Source organism: Astatotilapia calliptera, chromosome 2, assembly GCF_900246225.1.
Source record: "Astatotilapia calliptera chromosome 2, fAstCal1.2, whole genome shotgun sequence".
Classification (NCBI taxonomy): domain Eukaryota; kingdom Metazoa; phylum Chordata; class Actinopteri; order Cichliformes; family Cichlidae; genus Astatotilapia; species Astatotilapia calliptera.
Window position 1 is genome coordinate 10,562,696 of NC_039303.1, and position 23,899 is coordinate 10,586,594.

The 23,899-nt window shown below is 43.9% G+C and overlaps 1 protein-coding gene across 1 annotated transcript in view; it reads left to right on the plus strand.

Annotated features, from left to right (window-relative positions):
• Window positions 1-23,899, plus strand: part of mgat4b (alpha-1,3-mannosyl-glycoprotein 4-beta-N-acetylglucosaminyltransferase B) — a 125,921-nt gene that overhangs the window by 73,034 nt on the left and 28,988 nt on the right. Inside the window, exons 4-8 of the mRNA XM_026184560.1 lie at window positions 540-673; window positions 6,549-6,595; window positions 7,595-7,708; window positions 15,267-15,342; window positions 19,165-19,279. Of these exons, the coding sequence (XP_026040345.1) occupies window positions 540-673; window positions 6,549-6,595; window positions 7,595-7,708; window positions 15,267-15,342; window positions 19,165-19,279 (486 nt within the window). The remainder of the gene's footprint in view (window positions 1-539; window positions 674-6,548; window positions 6,596-7,594; window positions 7,709-15,266; window positions 15,343-19,164; window positions 19,280-23,899) is intronic.

Here is a 23,899-nt window from a genome sequence, read left to right on the forward strand (position 1 = left end):
CAATATATTTGGCCTGGCTCTGTGTATTTGTTGGTAACACTGAAAATTTCCCAGGCTCTTGGAATTGAAATATTCTCCACTCCTACAGTCCTTGAACTACCTATGTGTTTCCTAGAAATGTTTTTCATTGTGAAATGTCAGTCTACTCACTGTCTCTGTCTATTTCCTGTGAATATTTATGTTTAACCAGTCTCTCTTCCTAAGACTCTTTCACATCCAGGCTCTGTGTACATACTGGAAATACTCAGTGCTCCTAGATCCCTTAATTAAACCACTGGCTCTGTGTATTTGCTGGAAATATTTACAGCATCAATGCTTCTGACTCTGTGTATGTTTTGGGAAAATGTTAGGTCTCCTTGGCTGCTTTAGGCTCTGTTTATTTCCTGCAAAATAAATGGATCTCCTAAATCCTTGGTAGTGTCTATTTGCTTGGTATTACCAGTGAGTGCTTCTCCATCTGGACCTTTCATATTGTGGGACATTACAGGCAATCTTCACCAAACATTTCAAATTTTGTGTGTGTGTGTGTGTGTGTGTAGTCTCCATAGTGATGGGGGTTCCCAGTGTGAAGAGGGAGGTCCACTCCTATCTGACCGACACGCTCACCTCTCTGATGTCAGAGCTCAGCGCCGCCGAGAAAGACGACTGCGTCATCGTGGTCCTCATTGCCGAGGTCAGTGTGTGTGAACTTGTATAACTAACATTGTGGGGACCTGCATCCTAATCACAATCACACTTTAGGGACTTGTCTTCCTTAATGTGACCGAAAGTCCCCATAAGTTAAATCTTTATCCTTTAAAGGTTTATGTGAAATAGGTATGTGGTGGGGCGTGGTCTGCGGTGCCGTGCAGGGAGGGCGGACGCACCTGCACGGCATCCTTAATCACGCCCGCCTAGTTAAAAACACGGGGACTCAGGGGTTTGGGGGTGTTGTGGTGTGGTGAGATGTAAATAAAGATGACTCTGAACGTTGCTCCGTGGTCCCGCCGTGTCTTATTCACGCCACATTGGTGCCGAAACCCAGGAGGCAGCACGGCGGGTCCATATCGGAGCCAGGGAATGGAGGAGCTGGCCCAGAGGGTGGCCGAAATGGCGGCCGCCCAGCGGGAGCAGGCGGCGGAGGTGCGTCGCCAGCAGGAAGAGCTGCAGGACCAGTCCGAGCGGCACCTGGAAAGGATTGGGGAGCTGGCGGCGCTGCTCTGGGCCTGGGCGCCACCCCCACAGGTGTGTCCCGAGGACAGTGAAGCGGTGGAGGAGCCGCGTGAGGCACCTCAGCAGCCGGAGGTGGCAGACGAGGCGCGCGGGGATCTGCGCCTGCCGGAGGAGGGGGAACAGCCAGGTGAAGGGCTGCTCCTGCCGGGAGTGGTGGATGAGCCGCTCCAACCGGAGGCGGCAGACGAGGTGCGCGAGGGTCTGCGCCGGTTGGAGAAAGAGGAGCTGCACGAGGGGCTGCTCGAGCCGGGAGTGGCGGCGGAGGGAGCAGTAGTGACGGAGGAGTCGCGCTATGGGCTGCTCCAGCAGGGAGTGACAGCGGTGACGGAGGGGCCGCGCAAGGAGCTGGAGGTCCCAGTGCCAGGGGAGCTTGCTCGAGTGGAACTGGCGAGCGAGGCGGGCGCCACGCTTGAGATCGCCGTGCTCGCCAGACCGGCCTCACCACCACCAGAGGCCTGTACACGCCACACCTCTGCCCAGCCACCTGTGAGCTGGGGCTCACGCTTGTGCCGGCCGCGCCGGGTGCACCTGTCACGTGTCTGACTTCCGAACCAGCTTTGCCTGCGCCGCTGGATTCGCGGGCGGCCGCCTGAACTCTCACCTCCCCATCGCTTGGCCGGGGCCTGGGGGTGCCAGCTGTCCGGGCTGATTCCCTCTCCCACTGGCGGTGGGGGAGTAGGTTCGGCCGGATGGCTCCCCGGCCTCAATCGGGCGATGGGGGTATGTGTTAATATGTATGTCTAAGCATATGTTGACTTCCTGCCTTGGCACTAAAACCTCTGTCCTGTTGTGCTGTGTTTTTTGTTAAAAACATGAAGTGATCTTCGGGTAAAGCTAAAGGCTAGATTTGGTTGCGTGCTATAACTGCAGTATGTTTGAATTATACACTGGCTGGTTGTACCTTTGTTGCGCATCAAAAACTGTGTTGCCACACCCATTACTTTACTGCACTACCTCCCAACCTCAATTACAGCGATGATATTAAAAGAAAATCAAATACAGAATTGATTTGATTATGTTCAGTTCATTCTCTGAGAAAGAATCTAAGTCCAAGTGATGTCCTCTGAAGTGATGGAAACACGTGCGTGGATAATTGGCCATCAGAGTGAGTGTGTGTTGATGCGTGAGCTTCCTTGCATGGTTTCTAAAGGCCAGTGGTTTAGCTAATGAACCTCACACACACACACACACACACACACACACACACACACACACACACACACACCGATAATGTCAGTGATTCTCCGTGTTTAGCTTCCATGCTAATGGTAACCTCTAATTGCCCAAGGGAGGTAAAGCAATGATGTTGTGTGTGTGTGTGTGTGTGTGTGTGAGCACGCGCTCACACATTAGATCATTAAAGTCAATCTGCGAAATGTGTATGCTGTATGCTCTTTTAATAAATAAAGTCAGTGTGTTTGTGTCTTTACAGTGATGAAGGTCACAGTTTATACTGTCTTTGTTTGTTCCCACTCACAGCTTCTCATCTCATGTTAGTTCAGTTCATATCTCTTCTTACTGTTTTGTCAAATCTCATTTGTGCAAATCCAATCCAATACTGTGTTGGTTAATCTCACAGTACTTTATGGCATCTCTTCAAATTCACCTGAAAGCCCATTAGTAGTGATAATCTCTTTAAAGGAGCTCACTGTAACTTCTAGAAAACCATCATTATTAACTGCACCCATTATGCGACTTCCAGCCATCAATCTGTTGTTTGCATGAGCAAGAGTCAGATTAATGCTATGTTGGTCTGAATGTGCTGTCTATCATGTAAGTTGTACAACAACTTAGAGAGCAGTGTATATACTATACAAAGGTCACATGGACATCAAGTTAGGGCTAGCTTTATAACTTGGCTATCTTGCATGTTAGCTAAACTAATTTATAAATGACCAGGGGGGGTTTGGATGAATTGGCACTTTCAGTTCCATGAGATAGCTTTCAATTCATGCATATCAGCCAGAGACTGTGTAGATTACAGATGTTAAAACATGAAACCAACTAGGAAGTGTCCTAAATCTTTATTCATTTTACTGGCCAACAGGGGGCGACACCTGTGGTTGCAAGAAGACTTTCAGTTGTATAAAGGCAGTGGTTTATAGATGGAGCCAGTGGTTCAGTTGGCACAACAAAAGAAGAGTTATCCCTGCCTTGTACCTACAACTGGGAAAAATATATTTGATCATTTTTGCATACAGCTGTCGTCTACTTTTAAGCTAACAATAGTTAATACTGGAAGCAGAATAGAGCCCCAGAGGCAAAGTGTTTGGCATGTAAATTTCTTTGGGACAAAAACACCTCTAGCTTTGAGTTGGTAGAGGACACTGTACCGAGACTAAAGCTCAAAGTTGTGCAAGCATCTACTGCAGTAGACTGACTGGAGAGTTTATAAGCTGCCGCTGAAGACTCCCTGGTTTATAAACTCAGATCAGTTTCAGAGCCAGCTACATTTCTCTGCTCTGCTGTTTCCATCTTGCTATTTTTCCTTTACTTTCTGTTCTGCAATTTAATTTCTATCTGTTTTTCAGTTGGATGCTTGTGTTTGTTTTTCCTCCAGGCTGATATAATATTTAAAATCCTCTCAATGTTTTTGTTTTTATCTCATAGTCACAGATTTCAGCTTTACTTGCTGGATTCAGGCTGAAATTAAAATTAAAAACTTGGCTTTAATTTAACTTTTGTTCAGGTTCGGGGTTTTGGGTTTCGGATAAACTCGTCACATGGCGCCTCAGCAGGGTTTGTTTATGCAGACGAACAAGGAACGAAAGTACTTAAAGCTTTTAAAGAAGTGTAACATGAATATTGCATGACCAAAGCATGTTCCATTCAAAATGCAGAGGAGCATGTGACACAGCCCAACCTGGTGTCCCGGCCCCCGACAGATCCACCACACATCCTTTATTTCACACGAACAGGTCTGCAATCATCTCCTCTGTCACCTGACTCAGAATAGGGCTGAAAGGTAATACAAGAGAGACGGCTGAGAAGAGATGAAAAGATCCTCTAGCTTCAGCGTCAGAGATCAGAGTCTGTGGTGTTTTCTTTACCATTTAAAGTGACTACAATTTAATGTACGATAACAGTTAATGGTGTCATGACTAGGCTCCTAGGCCACTATGATAAACATGGAAAAGACACAGCAGTCGGCTGTAAACCAGAACATTTATACCAACAAAATTTGGAAAATTGCATAATTATGTCATGGTCTCTTGATTGTGGTCCCAGGGTTTTGAGTCACTTTGGGATTCCTGGTTTCTACTCCTCTTTTTTGGATTGTTGTTAGGCTGAGTTTGGATTTCCTGTTTTGATTTCTTTATTATTAATCTTTTCTTATGAGTTATGGATCCTTTGGTTAGGGTTTCTTGTGATAAGTACAGTTTCCTTGTGTCGTACTTCTTGCTAATTGTTCAGATTCCTGTAGTATTAGTATGCTGTGGTTGTTTTCTGTTCACCTTTAAAGATCAGCTCTCTGTCGTGGTTTCCTGTGACTGTCCACCTGAGTCTCGTTCTCTAATCAGCCCAGTTTTTATTTCAGACTTTGTGGGCTCCATGTCAGTGACATCGATTTAACAAGCCCTTCCTGCCTCTCTTATAGTGGAGAAGTTTTCCCTTTCATTTTCTAATAAAATATGGTCCTATAAAAATATGTGTCATACTTTTAGTGTTTGTTTCATCAGCGAGAGGCTCTAATGGCGTCTGCTTCTCGTTAACACTGAGCTCTGCGGTAAGCTCCACCCAGCTGGCACCTCCAGGATGCCAAAACAAACCACAAACTCTCGGAAAAGCGCGCTGGAAATACATGTGACCGTGCTGTGACCTTCAGAGCCAGATGATTGGGTCCCACAGGGAGTCCATCTGTGCCCTGATTGGGTCGAGCTCTGATGTTACCGATTTCTTAACTTGTTGATGTTTGAGCTTGAACAAGTGTGTGTGTGTGTGTGTGTGTGTGTGTGTGTGTGTGTGTGTGTGTGTGTGTGTGTTTTAGGAAAAAACTAAAATATTGAGATGACCTCAGCCTCCCGTGTGTATTTGTGAACATTCAAATGCACACTTAGTGTGTGCATTTGTGTGTTATTGTGCACAACAAGAAAAAGTGAGAACTTGAACACTGCGTGTCGGAGATACTTGGGCATGAGCATGATTCTGCAAGACAGGAAAAGTGTTTCGGTGCCGCCTGTTAACACAGTGGCTGCAGAGAAATGCTAAACAACATAAAACAGCTGTACAGTGATGCACAGTTACTTCACACATGTGAGCAGTTGCTGTAAACAGATGTTAAACAGCCACGAAGAGACAGGCCTGAAGACCACAGAGCGATAACTAGACTACAAAATCACACGAAACTGCAGAGACACCAAACACTAGACTTATTATGACTCCTGCTGTTTATAGTTTTCTCAGTTTGCTGTCTACTTCTTTAAATTGAGCTCTTTTAGTGTAAATTACCTCACTTTAAACATGCAAATACATCAACAATTAAGCTATTAAATTAATTTCATGGTGCGCCTCATTATGAAATAACTGACTAACTATTTCGAAGTGATGCTGTGTTTTTACTCTCCATGGTTTCATTAAATGGTAACCTTTACTGTTTGGACCCATTCTGCATTAATGACTGGGAGAGAGAGACACTTGCAGCAGTGCATGGAACTGAGCTTTTATGCCCTTATTATAGGGCAGTGAAGAGAATGAACAGCACTTGGATATGAAATCTTTCTTAAAGGAAAATATTTCTTTTCATGTACAAAAACCTGAATAATCATGCCCCACTGTTTCTCTTATTGTCTTGAAAGAGCACTTCCCTCTCAGGCTGCAGGCTCACTTGTGGTTTCTAGAGTTTGTGAAGGTAGAATGGGAGGCAGAGCCTTCAGCTATCACACCTCCCAGTTGGGATTTAAGGGCTCAAACCTTGATTTTCACAACAGTTTACAGTTAGGACTGGATCTTATTTAAATTGCTATAAGCTCAGGCTGCTGGAGCCTGCCTATGATGTATGAGCACTTTTAACTTCCTCCTTCTACCATCCAAGTGTTTATATGCCACTGATGCACATCAATAAATAGTGTGTATTTTGTTCCTTTCTCTCTCCTTTTTCTCTTCACCCCAAATCGGTCCTGGCAGATGGCTGCTCCTCTCAGATCCTTCTTACCCCAGAAGTGCTTCTCTGTTTGGGTTTCTCTCTAAATTCATAAAGTCTTTACCTTAAAGTAACTTGAGCGTGTAGTGCAGCTTATATGGATGAATTCTTGACTTCATCACTCTTGATGAGTCATCTGATGCTTCGAAGCTGTGAGTTTCACATCAAGACTTAAACTGCTTTTCTGTGTTTTCAGGCTGACCAACAGTACGCCAGCAGTGTAGCAGACAACCTGAAGCGCCTGTAAGTCAACCTGCATGACAGGATGTTGTTACTACTGCAGCCAACATGAGTGTGTGTGTGTGTCGTCCCTTTTATGGACATTTTCAGCTGAGATAACAATACCACTGTTAAGTAGACTGGGACTGGAACTATTCCTGCATGTATAAGACGACATCAGGCTGGATTTAAACGCCGCTTTCCTAATTTTCTGAAAATAAAATATAACAGATTGATATGCTGATTAATATTAATCTTCTGGATTAGTGTTTATTAGTGAAACACTACATATCATCATGAATATTTATATATTGAAATTCAAATATGTGAACTTATTGTATTGTGGGATCAAGTCACTGTTCACAGTGGACAAGTTACAGTTTGTATAAATAAATCTTTGTCTTGTGTGAATGAGTTGTTGCCTCATGACAGTAAATTATAGCGCACACAGCCCACAATCAGTCGTGTCAACAAGCTTGACTGCATTATTAAGTCAAAAACTGCAAACAAACAAACATATTGGAATGTGTTGACTTTGTATTTGTGGAGCACCTCCAAACTGCTGACCATGTCATGTTAGCTTGGCCTAGTGAACACAGAGCAACATGAATTTATATCCCATACGAACCTATTTGTGTCAGGCTTGGCCCCATAGCTGACTTCAGGGAATCTTGGTTTCTGTGTAGAGTTGTGAATGTGAACACCGAACAGCTTTATGTATGTGCATGTTTGTTTTATTCTTCTGTCCTTAGCTTGTGAGCAGGGGCGGGCAACTCCAGGCCTCAAGTGCTGGTGTCCTGCAGGTTTTAGATATCACCCTGGGTCAAATGATTAGTTCATTACCAGGACTCTGGAGAACTCCAAGACATGTTGAGGAGGTAGTTTAGCAATTTCAATCAGCCGTGTTGGATCAAGGGCACATGTAAAACTTGCAGGACGCTGACTCTTGAGGCCTGGAGTTGCCTACTCCTGTCATAGAGGGAGCTCATGGTTTGGTGTGAACATTGATCGTTTGTTTCTCAGTTTTCCAGCAGAGATTCAGTCGGGTCTGTTGGAGGTCATCTCTCCGTCGGTCCACTTCTACCCCGACTTCTCCCGACTCCGAGAGTCCTTCGGAGACCCAAAGGAGAGAGTCAGGTCAGCAAACGTGTGTGTGTGTGTGTGTGTGTGTGTGTGTGTGTGTGTGTGTGTGTGTGTGTGTATATCTTTGTACATGTTTAGACATCTTTGTGAGGACAGAAAATTGGCATGCTACAATACTTGTGGGGACCAACAGCCCTTAAGGGAACAAAATGCCCGTCCACACGAGTTTGAAGCCATTTTTGAGGCTCAGAATGTGGTTTTAGTGTCAGGGTTTCAAATAGGTTATGGTTAGGTTTAGGGTAAGGGTTAGGGTTAGGCATTAATTTTTTATGGTTAGGGTTAGGGTAAGCGACTAGGGAAAGCATTGTTTCAAATAGATGTCCTCACTAAGATATGAAAACGAGTGTGTGTGTGTGCACGTGTTCCACAACTTTCTTTAAGTAGATGTGGACTCTTGAAAACCAGACATATTTAGAGCATCTGGATCAGGTCATATAAATAACGCTGTTTCTGGATTTCATTAATAGAGGCATGTTATATAAATGGATACAACACTCAGTAAATCCTGAATAGAAATCAGTTTGGAGAATTCTCATCTACCAAAGACTGTAGAGATCCTGCTTCTAAAAAAATCTGTCCTCGGATCTCAGCAATGTCCTCACACAAGGGTCCCCACAAAGATAGGTGTGCAAGTCCACATAGTCAACTTTACAGTCCAATCAGGTGTGCGTTTGTATGTGATTTATGAGCTCCAGCAATGAGAGAAAGCTGGTACTGGTGGGTGTCTCTAATCATTTGTATTTATGCATGCATGTCAGTCAGTGTGTGTGTGTGTGTGTGTGTGTGTGTGTGTGTGTGTGTGTGTGTGTGTGTGTGTGTGTGTGTGCGTGTGTTTAACATCTCCCCAGGCATCTGTCAGCCTGTCGTGGCTAATTCATGAGTCTCTGAGCAACCTAACCAGACACACACACACACATACTGAACACACACACACACTTAAGTTGGTCCTCTCGCCTTCCTGTCTCCTTGAGAGAGCCATCTTAAAAGGAAACACACACACAGCTCGAAGTGACATCGTTTTATTTAATGAACTGCTGCTCCGCCCCTTGGCCCCGTTCCTGTGGTAACACTGGACAGGGAGGGAGGTAGAAAAGATGATTGGAAGGGAGAAGGAAAAAAAGAAACACCTCATCCTCTTCTTCACTGTCTGTGTGCTGATGAGCTATTTTCATTCACCGCCTCTGAAGAAACTGAAATCTGAAGCTTGTGGAGTCGTTTTCTCTGTGACACACGCTCTGGAGCGAGTTGGTGTGAAAACGGCGGCGACGGGTAGCTGACTGTAACATCTCTGCAGAGGAAGACGAAGAAACAGCGTTCTTCTTCCCTTTTGGGACTCATCTCAGAGAGAGACCAGGAGATCTTCTGATTTTGTGATTTCGTTCTGTCTGCAGACATCATCTTCAGTTCTTTCCTAGAAAATATCCGCTTTCAGAGATGCGATGCAGAAGGAAAATCTGTCAGACAGAACCTGGGCTGCAAGTCTTAACTGATGAGAAGAGCTGAGACCTGGGCTGAGTGATGCACTTGTTCTTCAAACAACAGGAACGAGTTGATTTAGTTTGCCAGCTGTTGGAGCTCAGAGAGATAGACTGCTGTCATTTTCATCAAACATGGAGTCACAACACCTGAAATCCAAACACACAAACACAAAAACAGGTTTTTAGATTCAGTAACGACGAGATGAAATAAGAGTTCTGTGGTGGTGGCGCGAGTTAAAGACCAAATATGTGAAACAAATATTACAAAACTCTTAAGTTAAATTCATATTCATATAATCTATAATCAGAACTACGGCTTCAGTAATGTATATGTCAGCTAGTGATGATTTTAGGTACTAAACGTCTGCTGGGAAGGTTTATCTATATTAGGACAGTGACTTATACTAGTAGAATGAAAAGTAATAAATACTACAAGTACATTTAAACTGTGCTTTAGTAAAGTTAGACTATGTTATATTACACCACTGGTCGTCTTCATGCCACCTGTTGTTTCCTTTCTGGGCATCCTCCTGCATGGCTAGCATCCAGATTTGGGCCTTCATGTTTTGCATCTAGTTTTGTTTTTTGCAAATTAATTTTTTTCTTTCAGTCACTGGTTAAGTTTAGGTACCAAAAACTTAACTTAACATATTACAAATCACAAGGATAGGTTTACATTTTGTTAGCTTTAGCTACGAAAACTTGTTTTGTGTGGTTTGAGTTCTTGGTTTTAGGTGTTTGAAATTAGTTTGTTCACCTGTGCACCACTAGAGAAGTGTACAGATTTACCACATCAGCCCAGCCTCTACCCTAAAGCATCATGGGAGCAATTAGTTCGCAAAGTGAAACGTTCCTGCAAACAGAAGCTAATACATCAGCTGTGATGGATTTGTGTCCACGCTCTTCAGAGTTTAAGTGAGACGAACGGCTGTCAGGAAGGGACTACATCAGTCTGAAAACTTAATGATTCGGAGAAAATGGACTTTAATATGCAGAACTTGTCTGCTCCTTAAACACTTCAGAGTCTGAGCGAGCAAAAGACGAACACGTCTGCGCTGACTCTTCCTTTTTAACGCAGTTTGCATGCGAGCATATAGCCGCCGTAATTTGGTTCCCGCCGAAGGCCCGATGCTCTCGGTGTGAGAGGAAGATGGTGACGCGAGTCAGGCGGCCACCCTCGCGAGCTAACCGCTGTTCATTCAGTTCATCTCCCAGAACACTCCACCTGTGCGCTCACAATAAAGGCACCTTTATTTGATCATATTTATGGTTCCATTTAGACGCACACAGGAGCTTTTAAGGTTAAGAGGCCTGTTTTAATTCAGAAAAACTCTGATTACATCCAATCAATGCAACAGTGAAAATACTTTGTACAGTATGAAGCTGATGGGTCTGTTTTTGTGGTGCTTTCATGGTTGTTTTATGTTGTTTCCATGTCTTCTGTGCTTCTTTCATGGTTCTTTGTTGTTGTTTGTTTTTGTGGATATTTTGTGTATTTTTTGGTCTTTCTGTGTGTCTTTGTAGTGATTTTGTTTCTCTTTATCACTGCTTTAGTTTTTTGTGGGCTTTTGATGCTATTAAAACTTGTTTTTTCGCCCTTTGTATATCTTTTGAGTTTTGGACTGTGGGTTTATAATGTTGGCGTTTAGTTTCCTTTTGGATTTTTCTGCTGTTTTAATAGTTGAAGTTGTGACTCTGGTAACGTTATTGTTGTTCTTAAGATGACTTCTAGTCTATGATATAATTTTCTTTAATTTTACTGTCATTAGTCTCCACAGTCTTTCTCAGTTTTCCTTCCCTTCTGTTTTGTCCATCTTTGTTTCGTTCCCCAGTTTAGCTCCTTGTGTGTATTTGTGGACTTGTATTCAGTATCCTGGTTGTTGGGTGTTTTTCTTTGGTCATAAAAATGTGTTTATCTTCATGTCAGCTGCCTCATTGTCCTGCATTCGGGTCTTCTTCACGTCACCACTCCTGACACTTTGTGCTTGTCATGGGATGATTGACTTTCATGAAGAAGGAAACAAAAACTGCATTGTCTTGTCCACTTATGTTCTTCAAATGAAGGACAATCATTCATGCATTCGATAAGAAACCTTTTATTAATAGAAAGCAGCGGATAAATGCTGTTGTTTCTCTTGCTTCGTGAAAAAAAGAACACCTGGAAGTTGTGTTTTTACTTCTGAACTTCTCAAACATCCACGATTATAAACAAGGATGCAGAACGAGAAGGAACAAAAATCACAGCAGAGGTGGCAAAAACACTCACGATGATCACTTAAGTCGAAGCAGCAATAAATGTGTTAAAAATGCTCCAGTTAAAGTTAAAGCACTGATTTAACTTCTTTACTCAAGTAAAAGTGAAGAAGAGTTAACAAGGATTCAGCAGTTATGGGAACCTTAAGGTTGGTATTAGCGGTGCCGCGTGGGAAAAGGAATCGCTTATAAATCAGTGACAATCGTTTCAACTATGAGCTCCATTTTCTTTGTGATCAGGCTTTGACCAGCTGAGCTGTGCTGCTCGTGTTTGTGGATTTAAACAATTGAATTCAACAAGATATGAGACGATGTTACATGAGCTATCGTGGCTGACTGGCAGAGTATCTGTATCGTCTCCTTCAATTCAAGCAGATGTTGTGACATCACTCTGACCATGAACACCACAGCTGCTCAGCACGAGTCTGGCATCGTGCATGACTGCACACTTCTGTTTGGAAAGTGTAAGGAAGAGAAAGTCCAGATCTTTGTGTTGAAATGCAGCAGTTACCAATAAAGTTCAAATACATAAATAAACATGACCACAGGTCAGGTTTAAGGAAGTCCTTTAGAGCAGCAGTGGGGAACTCCAGGCCTCGAGGGCCGGTGTCCTGCAGGTTTTAGATCTCACTCTGGGTCAACACACCTGAATCAAATGAGTAGTTCATTTCCAGGCCTCTGGAGAACTTGAGGACATGCTGAGGTAATTTAGCCATTTAAATCAGCTGTGTTGGATCAAGGACACATCTAAAACCTGCAGGACTCCGGCCCTCGAGGCCTGGAGTTCCCCATCCCTGCTTTAGAGGAGTTGACATGGTCATGATGCTGATTCAAGAACACAGCACAAACTTCAGTTTTTCTTACTCACATAAGAACTTGTTGAAGCTTGTTGGAGCTCTGAGACTGCTGGCCCCTAGTGTGTAAACTGATAACAATAATAATATAATAACCTGAGCTGTAATATTGTTACATTCTCACAGGAGAATTTATAGTAAAGAGTAAACATGATTAACGCTTAGCTGTAAATATGTGATCATAAGTGATTATAGCTGCAATAAGGCGTCATTAAGTTTGTTTTTTTAGTTTTTAATTTGTCTGTCGTGTTTGTTTTAGAATAATCTCAGTGACGTGAGCTTCTACGGTTTGACCTTTAAAGGATGTTAAGCATGAATGACGTCTCTGCTCAGAAGCTGTGTGTTTGGCCTTTTTGACTGAACGCAGCGTGGAAGCACTGTGAAAGTGCAGTGATGCCTCTTTGGTCACGCTGCTGCTGTTTTTGTGAAAGAAGCTGCCAGAGAATCGTTTCTGTTTTATTGGGAAACACTCGAGTCTTTGCGTGTAGAACCAGCTGACTCTCCCTGTCGCCTTAAATCGCCTCGCCGATCGCCGCGAGGGAGTGCGAGACAAGAAAGCCTCTGTGTTAACTTTACTGTTTTGCTATAAAAGCCTCTTTTTCCCGGGATTGTTTCTTAGACCTCGGTGGGATTATAAAAAGTCTATTGACTCCCAACAGTAAAAATAAGCCTTTAAAGTGCCGCGTGAGGAGATGAGCGTGGATCGTTTTTTTATGGCGCAATAAAGAGAAAATGGAGGCGTGGATGGGTTTTCTTAACTGAAGGAGTGGCACCTCATGTGTTTATCACATGCTGCACAAACCCCTTCAACAAATTGCATCTTTTAATGCTTTTTTTTTTTAATTTTGACCCTGAGATGTGTGGGATGTTTTTCTGGCACTATGATCATGTGCTCCTGCTCACTGCACAAAGCTGCAGACCTCCACTGGTCAGTGTGGATGGACACATGAGGAGCTTTTATGCTTCTGGACAAATCTGACCTCGTTTGTTTGCACCATCCTTCTGCTTTTATATGTTTAATGACACAAAAAAGTTAAACGCACTAACATAAAACCTCACTTCTGTTTTACCCTCAAGCATCAAACTATATCACTGAAAGAACGAAAACAACATGTTAAAATGTCCAAATCTGAATAGTAATCCATGTTTGGAGACGGCGGCACTGCCAAAAGGACAGAAGGCCGAGCTGGAGAGTTTTGTTGGGAGGGACAGCTCAGGATGGAAGTTTGCATGTGTGCAGAGGAGGGATGGTGTTAAAGATGGAGCTGCGAGGCAGAAGGAAGAGCTCAGAGAAGATTTGTGGATGTGGTGAAACAGGACATGCAAAGGGTTGGCGTGACAGAGGAGCATGCTGGGATGATCTACTGTGGCGACCCCTAAAGGGAGAAGTTAGAAGAAGAAGAAAACAAGTCCTTTGGTTTGATTTTTAACCTTTGTCTTTGAGGCTCAGAAAAAGGTGATTAGAGAGACGTAACAGTAACTAGTAAGTTGTTACTGTTGGAGCATTTTTAATGACATCATCACTGAGCTCTGATTAGCAGGTGTCTGTATCTGTGTGATGGTCACACGGTCTGTGGATGCAGACTGATCACTCCGCCCTGTTCTGATGAAGTGTCAACATATAAACCGTTACCAGTGTATAAGTTATGAATCAGATTTTAGTGACTTCCCTGTTAAAATAAAGAATTCAGTATCGATTTCTCTTTTTTCCTGAGAACTTATCGAGCATTAAACAGACGGCGGTAAACTCGCATGCAGCAGCAGGAACCCTCTGAGCTCTGACACCTCAAACAGCTGAGCGCTCGCTCTGTAAATATCGAGCTGTGAACACACCGATTCAGTTCACCGCTGATTGCTTTGTTCTGTTTCTGCGAGCGCCTGAAACTCGCGGCGCGCTCTCTTTCCCACCTTGCGGGCCGAAGGCGTCGATGGAAACCTGCAGAGCTACAACCTTGATCCTGCTGGATGTGCTTCCTCTGTGTGTGTCAGAGACAGTTGTTACCTGTTTAGTGTGTGTGAGCAGCGTAAACTCACAAACATTCAGTGTTTTTTATTCCACAAACAGGCATTTTACAGGTGAACAGACGATGAGATCAGCTCCACGATTAAGGGAACAGTTCCCCCCCTCTGGTCATTCATTCATTTATTTTCATTCTTTCATTGTTTTTGCCTCTTTGTCTTATTTTTCTCTATTTTGTAGCTTTTTTGTGCATTTGTGGTTGTTTTGTGGACCTTTGTGGTTCTCGTTGGATAATTGACTTTCATGAAGAAACAAATACACGCTGCCTTGTCTTTGCCACTTATAAGACCACACGTACTTGAGAAGGAGAGGTTCACTCCAAAATCACATCTACATATTTTGCCTCTGGGCTGCAGCGTTGTTTATCCAACACAGTCGTGTTTGACTTGCTTAGCTTTGCCAAACTGACTTTCCTTAACTACAGTGAAAGTAAATGGCGCTTGTATCCGTAGAAGAGCCCAAAGAATACACTTGAAAAACATGTGGTTACTCGAGAACATCCACAAGGCTGTGAGCAGTCTCAAACAGAAACAGACTGATCTGTGTGTGTAACCCTCCACCTCTGCTCAGCGATGGAGATGTCCTGCTTTACTCTCTGAGGGGAGGCGTGGTACATGTGGACAGGGGATGTGCAGTCTTTCTAATGTCCAGCAGGGGGCGACTCCTCTGGTCAGTCTTCCTTTTGGTCTCAGTCGCTGATTTTAGGGGAGAAAGGATGAAACAGCAGAGTGTGATTTAGGGCGGAGCTACAAGTCGCTTACACTCGTTTCGACCGTAACATCCAACTTTAAAACACCAGCATAGCAACAGCTCCATAGCAACCCATTAACCAATGGATGATGTCACAATGGCGTGTGTGCATGTGCAGTAACTGTGTGTGTGTGTCTCAGAAGAAGAGGTGCAGGTATACTTGCATTAACACATTAACTCCTCCCCCTCTTCTTCAGGTGGAGGACGAAGCAGAACCTGGACTACTGCTTCTTGATGATGTACGCTCAGTCTAAAGGAACCTACTACGTCCAGGTAAAGAGAAACAGAAGAAGAAGAAGCTCGGCGAGCAGCCGCTGGTCTTTCTCTCTGTCTGTGGTTATTTTTAAGCATTTCGGTCGTTTCATGTGTTTGTGCCAAAATCCTGGGGGTGGGGCCAAAGATAAATGAATGAAGCTGACAGTTGAGATAAATTGTTCATTCCGCTTCACGTCAGAGTGAACGCTGCGTGTTTATCGGTGGATTTTCTGGTAAATGATTCGTTGCTGTGTGGTGAATAAAAATTATGCTCACTGCTGGATCTTTCCTTTAAAACTAGTCTGCTTTTGGAAAAGCAGGATTAAGGAGAAGGGGGCGTGCTCAGAAATGATCAGGATCATGTAAGTGTAAATTCAGATGACACGTCCTCGTGTGTTTGCAGAGCTCCTGGGAGGACTTTGATCTCCTTTTTGCTTTTTCACAACTCTAATCATTTTGCATATTTTCACTCTTTACTCCGTATTTTGGTCTTTAGGTTTAATTTTTCGTTAGATTTTGGTTGATTTGGCGTCTGTGGCTGTGATGTCTGGTTTGGAGACGGAGGCCGAGGTCACATTTTCACAGGGAGTGAGCATCGTGGAGGGGAACAGAAACGTGTCCATCACAGGGACAGCTCAGAGTCAGAGAGGTTGAGATTGTTTGCACATGTGCAGAGGAGGGAGGATGGGTCAACTGGAGAAAGGAGAAAAAGAGGAAAAGCTCAGAGGAGATTCATGGATGCAGTGAAGGAGGACATGCAGAGGGGGATGCTGGGATGGGAGGAGATGCAGATGACCCGCTATGGCCCCCCCCCCTAAAGGGAGCAGCTGGAAGAAGAGTCTGTGGTCATTTCAGGTTGCATCTTTTTGTCTGTTTTAGTTCATTTTTCGTCGTCTGGTCACATTTGGGTCAGGCTGTCGTTTCACTTGGTGGTGATTTTTGGACACGTGTTCCTCAGGTTTATCGTCTTTGTCCTTTTTTTTGTCACATTTTGTTTGTTTTTGTGTATTTGGGTCATTTCAGGTCTCATTTTTTAGTCCAGTTGTATCGCTGTGGGATTGTTTTGTGCCTCATCTTGGTCATTTGTGTTCCTTCGTACCCTTTTGAAACACATTGTGGTTACTTTCTGTTTGATGTTTCTGATTCAGGTCAGATTTTGGTCAGGCTGTGTCTCTTTGTAGGCGTTTGACGGACGTCACGTTTTGGTTGTTTTTCGAGTCTCGGAGTAAATCGGGTGTGGACGGTTAATTTCCCGAGGGGTCACATGAGGAGATGGGACTGTTATAGAGGGTCACGGCAATAAGCCTGTAAGAAGATAAGATTAATAATGAGCAGAACTGAGTTAAGGTTCTTGGTGCGGCCCTTCGCATCAGTCTCAGCTCCTCGTGCGGTCCCTCGTGCAGCCCCTTGGGAACGTTAACGTGACCTCACGTGAGCTCTCAGCAAACAGTCGTCTCTCCACAGAAACAAAACGAGTCGCGCTCTGAATGCGATGAAGTTTTAAGATAAAAGGTCTCTGTGATGTAATCCTGCTGGTGTCTGAAGATGATGATGAAACTGTTGCATTGTGGGTAGACTAATGGACGCGTCACTGTGGCGCTGTCACAGAGCCTTTGTTCCCTTTAAAGATGAAAAGAAGAAGGACTCGTCCCTCGTCCTCCTCCTCGACATGTGGGACAGAAAGGCGTTTATCTGAATAAACAGGAAATGAGAGGAAGTGATCTTTAGCTCACCTGCTTCCTCGCGACCTGCAGACAACCCGGCGTCCTCCAGAGGTCTTAAAAACACCTCATAAACATATATGAAATTAAACAGCCTGACCCGACCGGCTTCACACTGAAGCCGGTGTTGCATTCAGGTGCGTCTCACCAGCTCATGAATTAAAAGCGTCCCGTGTCACGTCCTGCTTCTGATATTTTCTCTCATGCTAATAAAAATTAAATGAAACCTAAAAGCGCAGGCTTCATGTCTTTGGCTCTGCCGTCCGCTTCGTTACGCTCGCTAACCTTTAATTATCTGAGCTCGTTGATGATAAAGCTGCTGATGCGGAGCAGCAGAGGAGAAGTGCAGCGTTTAAAAGCACACCAAACTATCCTACATTTCCCGGCCCTTTAATCTCCTTGTCCTTCTTCTTCTCCCTTCTTTTTGTTCTTCTCTTTCATTTCTTATTCATAATGGTTCCTCCCTGGATTCTTCTTCTTCTTCCTTCTCCTCTTTACTTATTTTTCCTCTTTCTGGCTTCTGTTCTTCTTCTTCACGGCTTCTTCTGTTTTGATCTTTTGTTCTGTTCAGAGCATCAGATCACACTTTCAGAAGCTCTGTTTGACTTTTCGGCTCTCAGGGCTTTTATTTTGAATGTGGATCATATTCTCTTGGTCACTTCTCACTTCCTGCCCTCCTCATCCTCACCTGACGAGGCTTGCTTGTGATCGTGGTGAATTTATTGAGTGTTTTGAGTGTTAGTTTAAAATAATCGGTGTAAAAACTAAAGAAAAATGCACACTTTTTACTGCTTAAAGGTGACGTCTGTGAAATGCTGTTGAAATGTTGTTTATTCAAAGCCTGATTGTTCCTGAATGTGGCTGAATTATAAAACCAGCCTACTTCGGCGTTCGAATGTCAACCAAAGAGCAACTGAACGAAAATACAGAAAGTGACGACCAGTAGATGTGAAACCATCACAAAGACGAATAAATTCCACTGAAATGATGAAAGATGACATTTTCCTCAAAGACGCAGCAGAATACCTGAAGACAGGTGATGTCAGAGGTCGAGGCCGGCGGGAGGTGTTTGTGACAAGCAAATAAAATCTGCATTTTCCAGCATTTTCGGACAGAATGGCGAGCAGGAAGCTCTACAGATGGATGTGGCGCTCTGTGCGCTGGGCTGTTGTGAGCCGCAGACTTGAACGCTGGTCTGCCTGCCGGAGCTGAGCCCGGTTATTTTTCTGGCTACTTTCCTGTGATGGAGCAGTCTCGCCGACATCATCTCAGCCGGGGGCGGCGGAGCTTCGGCTGCTCCCACACGAAGCTTTCTGACAGGAACACGGAGCCGACACGCTGTTTTGACACCTAAATTCTCTCTGAACTTTGCAGAGTTTTCGCTGTCTGCATGGAGCAGCGGTGAGGCGAGGGGGTGGAGGAGGTAATTACTCTGTCGACTCCCCCGGGGACGAAACGGGAAGACGTGTGTCAGGAGGCTGGCGTTTGTGGAGCGTCTTCTGCTGGTTTGAGATCAGGAGCAGAAATGTTGAGTCTGGCTTCTCTGCTGAAGTCTTACTGATTCCGTCGCTGAGACGAGGCGAGAGGCGGAAACCCTGTTAAAGTTTGCATGTGCATCGATTTCTTAATAACAATAAAAACTCAAGAGTTTCTCACAGTCTGATGGTTTTTGGAGCCACCGTTTGTCTTTTACCGGTTTATGTTTGCATCTTTGAACTGTGACTGACTTTTAATGCTACAAACCTCCAGAGAGTTCCTCTGGCTCTGTGCTCCGTGATGTCCTGAACAGGTTTATGGATGTTTATCTGTGTTATAAGTAATAAAAAAGCAAGATCCCGACTTCTTGTGAAAATGTCTGATTGGAGGGTTTTAAATGATCTGCCTCTTGCTTCCACCTCACCTCTCCCTCTGTTCCCCTCTTGCTTCTTCACATTCAGCACATTTATTTTGATCTTCATCTGAGGAGTTCATTGAGGCGGTTTTTCATTTTGGCATTTCGTGCGTGTTAACGTTAAGCAGGCTTTTGTTTTTTGTTTTGGAGGGCACACACACACACACAAACAGTTAAAGGAGGAAACTAAACTGTGTCTTTCTCTCTATCTCTCTCTCTCTGTTGCAGTTAGAGGACGATATAGTCGCTCGCCCAAACTTCTTCACCACCATGAAGAACTTTGCGCTGCAGCAGCCGTCGGAGGACTGGATGATCCTGGAGTTCTCTCAGCTCGGCTTCATCGGTGAGTCACAGCGCACGGCTCCATCAAGGGTGGAGGAGACACCCCCCCCTCCCCAGATGGCAGAGGAGCAGAGAGGAGGGTCTGTTGTTCATTCAATGGTCATCTCTGAGAACTTCCCGGTGTTGTCTCCTTTAGCTTCTGAAGGGACAGCAAACAGGTGAACAAACACCTGAAACACAGCGTGCAGTTACAAACGCACGGTCAGCACAGCGCACAAAGTGTGTCGCTGCCAAACGCCTTCGACAGCCAAGCTTTCTGTGAGTTAGCTGGCTTGATAAAACGTACGACCTCAGTCAGAGCTGATGGGTGGTGATCCTCTCGCTCTGCCAGGCTTCAGTCACACAGGCTCAGCGACTGGTTGGCAGACACAGGGGAACCACTAGAGCGATGTACCCTGGCTGTTATCTGGATCAGGTTATCGTTGCGTTACTTTATGTAAATACTTAAATTTTTCATGACCCCCAAGGTTTTTATTTTTATCGCAAAGCACTTTGACTTTTACATGTGCTGTATAAATAAATGACACTTACCTACTAGGGAAAAAGGTCTGTTCTCCAACCGATTGGGGAGTGGTTGGTGGAGGTTGCTCTGTGCTGCCTACTCCAGTCAGAGACATTATCAAAGGAACTGTTCATAAAGATTTATAAGTAGCATAAAAATCAGCAATAGAGCACTGATGAAGTAGTGTCTAATCCTCTGCTTTCACTGGTTAATGTGCTTCTTGTTTTAGTCAGTTTTCCGTTTGTGACATGATGTCTGTACATTGGAGCGCTGAGACATCGCAGGCTAGTTCAGGTCTGCCTGTCCCCATAAACAGTCGACAGACATGAGTGCTGCGTTAATCAGTGATGTAGAACAAAGTGCTGCATGAGTCTATGGTTAAAATGTGATTGTAGGCTAAAGTGCTTTGAGTGGTCAGTAAGATTAGAAAAAAACCATAAATGCAAATGCATTACATCTTTAAAAAGGCTCTCAGCCTTCCACTTACTCTCGTTTCTTTAATATTTTAAACTTATAAGTTGTAATTAGCACTGATGGATGCTTTTTATTTTCAATAATCGTAGTTTCTCATCCTGGGCTGACATGCCGGGCTCTCCTCGTCCTCCGCCTTCGTCCTTCTTTTTCTTTTGCCATTTTTCTGTTTCAGCTCTGATGCCAGTCCTTTTCTTTGTTTTGAGTCATAGTCTCGAGGGAAATGCATTCACCACCTCGCTGCCCAAACCTCCGTTTTTTTCCATAAGCCGTGTCACTCTAAATAAAAAGCCGTGCCTTCTGTTTCTCTGTCGTCAGCCAGGTTTGCTTCAGTTGCAAAATCCTCTTTCGCTTCTCTCTCAGGCCAGATTCACACGTAGGTGTTACAGGCCTGATGTTGCGGGGGTGTCTTTGCTTACACGTCATCATATTTAGGTTTAATTAGCCATTAGCGTGATCCAGACTAGCTGACTGCTAAATTTTATTCCTGTACCCAAGAACAAGAACTAGCTCATTCTCTCAGGACATCCACCCCTGAGAGGATGAGAATATCGTGATTTGAGTTTGATTTGAACAGCGCTTGCATTTTAAAAGTTAAACTTTTCTCAGCTTTTTAAATGGAGGAAAGCACAGCGACGGTTCTGCAGTTCAGCACAGCAGCATGTGACATCACCATGATCAAAACAGCTGGCTGGAAAACTCTGGGGCATGAAGAACAGACGCTCTGATGACGGACAAGAGGAGACGGCGACTATATAAACATAAGCAAGAGGAAGTGGAAACAGCTGAGAGAACAAAACTCAGCTGAACTAAATCAAAGAAAAAGACACAGGGGAGGACAAGTGAAAGCAGAGTACAAGGAACAACTGACTTTCAAAATAAAGCAGGAAGAATGATAACCAAATTGGGAAAACACATGAATGGACTTAATACTGGAGGAATGACACAGTAGGATGAAGCACTGAGTGTCAAACAGTCGGCTCGGTGGCCAGAATCAGCCCATCAAAGAGTCTTAATTCGGCCGACTGGACAACTGTGGAAAAAGTGAAGGAGGGATTAGATTTTTACAGCGTCTCATACTATACTGGCATTTCCATCGCCATTCAGACACCACCAAAGTAAAGAAGTAACAGATTTCTGCTACAGTTGATTAGTTACCTCAGGGATTAAATGTGTAATTAAACGTTTTTAGATTGAGAGAACGACTTTGACTCATCTGGCCCATTTAAGCTCAAAGTGGGCAGCATGTGGCCCACAAAGTAAAACAAGTCTGACACTCTGGTCCCCGGGGCCGGTGTCCCTGCAGGTTTTAGATCTCACACTGGGTCAACACACCTGAATCACATGATTAGTCATTACCAGGCCTCTGGAAAACTTCAAGACATGTTGAGAAGGTAATTTATCCATTTAAATCAGCTGTGATGGATCAAGGACACATCTAAAACCTGCAGGACACCAGCCCTCGTGGACTGGGATTGGGGACCCCTGCTCTAAAGCAACCAGGAACTAGGAACAGACTAAATACACTAAAGAACAGGCCAGAAAGATGCAAAGCTCACAAATACGACCCAGGACACGACAGCTGAATCCAGCTGAGTCCGCGGTAACGGGAAACGCTCGTGCCGGTTGTCTTGCTGAGCTTGCTGAGAACATGAATGCCAGAATATCACTGCATATTTTTTGCAGTCTCATCTCAACTTTTTCCCACCAGATCGGGATGATGTCAGCGAAGAGCGATGACATCGTGCCGTGTCATCGTGCGATGACATTGTGGAGAAAGACTTTATCAAGATATAAAAGTGATGGAAAACTGATATCAGGGAAAACTGAATCTGAGCTTGAAGAGTGGCTACTGTTGGGTTTTGAAAAGAGACACGGATGTGAGCAACGCTTTCGGCCACGCTGACCTCGTTTTATTTTTGTCTGAATTTACAGAGATTTGCTTTAAGTCTCTCCTGATTTCTTTTCAGAGCAAACATTTTAAATTATTTTGGCAGGAAAAGTTAAAATTCCAGTCAGTGTAAACATCAATGATCTGTAGCTCAAAACCATGACGTGGAAGCTTAAGTCATATCTGTGTAAACCGATAAAGAGCCAGTCTGAAGTTTCCAGCAATAAACAATAAATATTTAGCTTTGGTTTTTGCAGACCAGTGTAATTAATACTGATTCATACATATTCACACATATATAAGAACAAAAGTTGCCAGAGAGCACATTTCAGGGATTGAGTGGCCAGACAATGGAGGCCGGACATTTCCACACCTTCTAAGCTTCACGACTGAGGCGATGATGGAAGCAGTGAGGTTCACTGCCTCTGACAGGATGTGAAGTTTCCATCTGACTCATGAATTAAATCCAGCAGATTAATTGAGGCATCAGCCTGCATCTGATCTGCCTTCTAATTATTCTGTCAGGTCTAATCAATGAATTCTTCCTGGATCCAATCAGCTGTCGGCGGCACATGGAACACCGGCGTTATTCGCCTGGAACCAGAGTCAGGATTTATCCTCAGAACTGTTTCCAGCGCTGACAGATAAGCCGATGTAACAGAACCTGAAATCGCGAGATCAGAGGTTTCGTCACGTTAACACGCTCTGTAATTAAATCCTGAAGCTGCTACCTACTAATTGTGTATTTGTGCTGAAAGTTCAGACCTTCAGTGCCCAAAAAGTAAACTCTCCTTCCTAACCAGAGCCGCCGTTAATTTGCTTCGACTGATGGTTGATCAGGACTGAAACAGCTGCTGAGAATAATCCATGTGTGATTTAATGTGATAAATTCCCACGGCCCTCGCAGCTCAAAGAGCATGGAAAACCTGAAAGTAAATTTATATTATTAAAAACAATTAACACAAAGAAAAAACACCTAGAAATAAGGACTTCCATGGAGATTTATATCAAAAGACCTGACACATAAATTAATTTCAAGAAAATCAAACCCAAGCTCAGTCTTTCCAAACCAACATAAATACATAAAAATACAGCTGAGGTGGACTGAGGTAGAAGGTCGATCCATAATTATCTTAATCCAGATCCAAAATCATCATAACTCACTGAATTTTTACCAGGTTTTCTGAGTCGGGTGTTTTCAAATGCTGCACATTAAAATAGGAATAAACAACATGCTCACCCCATGTGGACAGTATCTGTGACAGTTATAATGTTAAATTGAATATTACAGTTCTAAATCCTGAGCAAGATGGTGACAAACGCATGTTTGACCAGTCAAAAACATTACAAAGCAAAGCGTCGTGAGGATGCCAGTGTCAGGCAGATGCTGCGGACAGTGACCCAGAAAAATGAAACCAGTCCTCAACTGGTTGGCAAGTGGTTGCCGGGTGAAACTGGTCGCACAGAGTGTGCTACACTGAAAACATCCTTTTGATTACTTTGGTCATTAGTAGATTCCCACAGGGAAGACCAGCTTGTCTGAAAACACGCTGAGCGGTAGTGAAACCTTCAAAGTAAAAGCATAATTTTTACATTGAAGACAAAGGGTTGCCTTTTCAGGCATCACATGTTTCACCGAAGCCCAGCGAGTATCTGGTGAATGTTTGCAGATGGCCACCTTTCCTGACTCACTGAAAAGGGAGTTTTCCTTACCACTGTCACCAAGTGCTTGCTCATAGGGGTTTATGTCATTGTTG